The following is a 5,284-nucleotide window of genomic DNA, read 5'->3' as shown; positions in this document are numbered from 1 at the left end:
ACCCATAAGAAGAAAACAATATAAACCAACAAGACCCATTCCAACAAAGATCCCAGCCACTAAAACACCAGCCCAAGGGTATCTGGGGTTGGGGTGACCCATGGCTCCAGCTGTATATGTAGCAGAGGACTGCCTTATCTGGCATCTCTGTGAGGGGAGCCCCTTGGTCCTCTGGATGCTCGATGACCCCAGGATAGGGCAATGCTAGGGCTCTGAGGAAGGAGTGGGTGGGCAGATGGTGGAACATCATCTTAGAGGCAGGGGGAGGGGAGAGGAGATTGGGGACTTGTGGAGGGGAAACTGGTCAGGAGGATAACATTTGAAATGTAAATAAATAAAATAATCAATAAAAAATGAAAAAGTTCACAAATACATCTATCCTTTCTCTCTTCAATATTTGTGGCCTCACTTTTAATAACTGTTTACATAGCTATGTGCATATGTATCTATGTGTAGAGTTATAATATGAGTTATAATATAATATATTATTATTAATATATTATTATTAATATAATATATTAAAATATATTATTAATTTATTATATTTATATATATTATGTTATATTTATAAGCTAATAAAAAATTTTAAAAACAATTAGCTAAGATTTCAACTATCTTTAGTCATGAGCTACATTTTTGTGATTACGTTTTGATCTCATATATATTGCATCGATAAATGCATCAAAAATAAAAAGTGATCCAATGAATTTCTTCTATGGCATTTTATTATAAATTTGGTTATAATAAATAACTCTAAATAATTCTATCTCTAAATAAACATAGTTTATGCTAAGTACAGGACCTCTTCTTTGTTGTTTTACTATGTCAATTCTCAGGGTCAATAAACCTCAGTTGAGAAAAGAGGAAAACTTTTGAAGCTCATAGAAATGACTTTGATTATTACTAAACAAAATCTCTCATCTTCTCACTGGCATACAACTCCTCCTTAACTTTTCCCTTAACAATAATTTAAAATGCACATTGAAAAGCCATAACACATTTTCAGAGAAAATTTAACTTTGTACATAATACATAATCAATTCCCAATTTTTATCCATGTGTACAAATTCTTTTTTTTTTCCTTTTCTTTTTTTTGGAGCTGGGAACCACACCCACGGCCTTGCTCTCGCTAGGCAAGTGCTCTACCACTGAGCTAAATCCCCAACCCCCAGATTCTTTACATTAGTACACTGAGGCAATAATTTTGAATCATAATTCATTGTATTGCTTTCTTTTTGAGACTTCTCCTTTATATATTTGAAAATTCTACAGAAATTTCATATTATGTCTTTGTCTCTTTAGAGAAACTCATGGTGCGGTAAAGTCCTGTCAGCATACTGCTACAATACCTTCAATCAGCAGGATTCTCCTCAACAGGTTGTAGGAAGGTTTAGTAGCCTCTACACAGTTTCTACTACGTCCTTTATAATATGGTTGCTTTTCCTTTCTCTCGCCTGTGTGGTAACATCTATAATCTAAGTCCAATACTTCATTGATAACGAGGAGTATATTAAATAATCAAGACCTAAGATGAATGACTGTTTGCTGATTGTTTTTTCTTCACACAGACAAGCCTTCTACCTCCTTTCATTTCAATATCTCAGAAGAATTCTGTTTAAAGTTTTTATAGAGCACCACATAACTGCTTCAAATATTCTTGTTTCAAGTAAAGTTGTATTGGCTACCGTTACTAATTGTCTGGATGTTGAGGGAACAATGAAGCAGCTAAAATACTTCTCTAGTGAAAGGAAGAAAAATGCTCAGTGAAGATTTTCTTAACAAAGACATAAGTAAAAGCAAAATGTTTTAAAATGATCAGAGGAAATCGAGGAAATAGATCATACTTTTATTTATTAAAAGATATATACTGCTTGTTCACTGACTTGTTGCAGAAAGTTATTGTATATGACCACAGCGGCTCAGAATTATTCTGAGGTAAGTTTTGCAGTGTCAATATTCAAACATCTACATATGAAACTGAACCTGAAATTGCATTAATTTTCTGCAGAAGTCTGTCACTAAATATGTACTGTATATGGGAAATTGGCAGAAAGATATGGAATGATGGGTAATGTGTGCATATTCTGAACAGAATTATGAAATATAAAGATACTGAAGGAAGTGTTAGTTTAGACATTGCTCATGTAAAATTAAAGGCAGAGAATCAACACACAAACATTACAACACACCATAAATATGTTCTATAAAAAATAACAATAAAAGAGAAATAGCATCATAAAATAGCAGTGAAGCAAGGGTTAGGTAATATCCCATTATTTTATGAGCTAAATTCTTCCATCACAAATGTTATCTAAATGGTTTACCCTTCAGTAGTTTGCAAGTGTTAGAAGAGATTCAGCACTCGGTCCCGAATCTGTTTTGTCTTGACACCATACACTAAGGGATTGACTGTGGGGGGCACTAGAAGGTACATGCTTGCCAAGATGATATGGACACTGGGAGACACATTCTTGCCAATGCGATGCGTTAGGAAACTAAACAGGGCAGGTGTATAGAAGGCAAGAATAGTGCAGACATGTGCAGCACAGGTGCCCAGGGCCTTAGAGCGGGCATTCTGGGGAAGACAGTCGAACACTGCTTGGAGAATTTTATGTAAGATGTAGCTATGGAGCCATATGTCCAATATTGTTACTGCAAAGACCGCTGAGATTCCATATGCTCTGTTAATGAGAGTGTTAGCACTGGCTAACTTCACCACAGCCATATGCTCACAGTAGGCATGAGGGATTATATAGTTGGTGTAGTAGGGCAGCCTCTTAATGAGTAGAGGACATGGCAAAACCATGAACACAGCTCGGCTCAAGCCAACTATACCCAGTTTAATAACCATGGTTGTTGTGAGGATGGTTGAGTAGTGCAGTGGGATGCAAATGGCCACAAAGCGATCAAAGGCCATGGCCACCAGGATGGCTGACTCAAAGACAGAAAGCATGTGGATAAAATACATTTGTGTTAGACAGACATCAAACTGAATCCAGTGTTCATTAAACCAGAATATATCAAGCATTTTCAAGGATGTAGAACAAGAAAGAAAAATGTCATTCATTCCCAGCATGCAAAGGAAGAAATACATAGGCTGGTGGAGGCTTGGTTCTACTTTGATAGTAGCAATGACTATGCTGTTCCCCAGTAGGGTCAGGACAAACAGGAGACAAACAGGGATGCTGATCAAGGAGTGAAATTTTTCCAAGCCAGGAATACCAACCAAGTAGAAAAATGAAATATAGTGATGTGTTGTATTATTTACCATGTTAAAACTAAGGATGTTACACTCATACTGTATATTAAACGGGATAATCTCCCCAAATGAGAGCTAGCATTGCAAAGTCTTTATTCAGTGTATTTATATGTTGAATATAGAATTTTTAGCCTATGTCTCCAAAATGTCATCCTATTCAGCATCACCAACCTTATCTGCAAAAGAAAAGATCAAATATTTTATTTTAGGTTTTGATGGTGGTTTTATGAATTCAAGATCCAATTAAATCTTACAGTAAATTCTTCATGTTTATGTAGAATGTAAAGCTATTAAAAGAAGAGTATATTGCCTTTAACCAATGATTATTGAGGAACTGAAATAAAAGATGGGAATACAAATGTAAGTCATACAAATGCTCCAGCAAATATTTTATCCTTTTAACATTTTGCTGTTATTCTTTGTTATCATAATTAAATAGTTCACCATTCAAATAAGATATAATAAGAATGAAGAACACCAAATTATATAAAATAATTTCTTTAATGTCCATCAACATTAATTTTATATATTTTATATTTTTATGGGGGACATACAGAAAGTTTTAAATCTTCTTAACTTTATTTCATATTTCAGCATTGAGCAGCCCTTCATTTAATAAAATAGAAAAAGATTCTATATGCAGAGCTATTTGATTTTAAGACACTGAGATCTTAAATCAACACAAGAAAAGAGACCAAGGTAGGTTGGTGATATATGGAAAGTACTTGCCTAGGAAATAGGAAGAGGGAGAGGACTTGCTTGAATGATTGGTGATGAGCTGCCTTCAGGGCAACACATGCTGCCTCTTCTGTGTAATGGATAAACACAGGGCACATCTACATCACACAATTGAAACTCTCCTGTTTGAGGATTTTGCTGATATTTCTACCAATTTACTTATCAATAAGCTTCAGTTTCATTTTAGGAGCTTAAAACTTTAGTGTGGAAGGCTCAGTTTTAAGATTTAACATGACCATGACCATGAAAAGAGGTTACTTTAAAATTATGGCCTTATTACAACTTACTAAACATGATTAGCCTCTCAAAATGGCTTGTGATGATTGATAATCAAACATACAATTGATAATTTGGATATAACAGGGCATAATTTTTAACAGTTTTTAGGGAAGAGTCAAGCGTTTATTTGGTTGCAACATTAACCATCCAATCTTAAACAACAGAAGCCTTAAAATGTCCCTTCTCACCTGGATTCACTGATCTTTGATGTTTAATAAACAGTTGCCCTCTTTCCTTTTCTCTGCTTTGCTCCATTCCTATATACTTGTCAGTCTCACTCATCAGATTTGGAACAAAGAACGAAATTTACAGAAACCCAATAAATGGGCAATTGTTCTAATGCAGAGTAAAAGCTCTTAGCATGTTGCTTACTTTCACAAGCATAGCAGAGATTTATTTCTACCTTTTACCTACACACCCTGACCACACATACTTGGAAAGCTTATGCACAGTTATTACCCAAACTTCATTCTCCTCCATTGCTTTCTTGGAATGGTTTTTCCATTTGTGTCATATATAACATAACCAGTAATTACTCCATTGCACAAAATAGCAATAATTATTCAAATGAACAATAATATTTTTGGAAATAATAACTTTATACCTATCAGATCAAATGCTTCAAATACCTATTAGTTATCACTCAAATATATAATGTTGTTTCTTCAGTTTCAGTATTTATTCCTCACTTGCTTTTATCTTCTCTAAATTGTATAACTGTCATATTATCTATGTTACAGTGAAGATGATGCAAACGTACCTTTTGTATCACATAACCTGCACTCTGTATATCTAGTGGCTGTGGTTCCTTTTTAATGTTCTAGTCCAGGGCTCAGCAGATGCCTCTGATTCACAGGGAAGATATCCCTTGAGATACCCAGTGTCCCAGGGAAGAGGACTAGAGCTGCATGAAACACAGAGCAGTGCAAAGTCCCTCTTGCTTGGCCATGTTTACTAATCCTGAACATTCCACAAATCTTTCAATTAAGTTGAGATAATCTTCATTAT

General features: G+C 34.9%; 1 protein-coding gene across 1 annotated transcript; it reads right to left on the bottom strand.

Moving 5' to 3' along the window:
* Window positions 1–2,344: 2,344 nt before the first annotated feature.
* Window positions 2,345–3,271, bottom strand: LOC116894095 (olfactory receptor 52K1-like). Its single transcript, XM_032895814.1, has one exon. It carries the CDS (start codon window positions 3,269–3,271, stop codon window positions 2,345–2,347), a length of 927 nt encoding a protein of 308 aa, XP_032751705.1.
* Between the last annotated feature and the right edge of the window lie 2,013 nt (window positions 3,272–5,284).

The sequence above is a fragment of the Rattus rattus genome, chromosome 2, assembly GCF_011064425.1.
Source record: "Rattus rattus isolate New Zealand chromosome 2, Rrattus_CSIRO_v1, whole genome shotgun sequence".
NCBI lineage: Eukaryota > Metazoa > Chordata > Mammalia > Rodentia > Muridae > Rattus > Rattus rattus.
The sequence above is the reverse complement of the archived record's forward strand: the minus strand, read 5'-3'. Positions and strand labels throughout refer to the sequence as shown.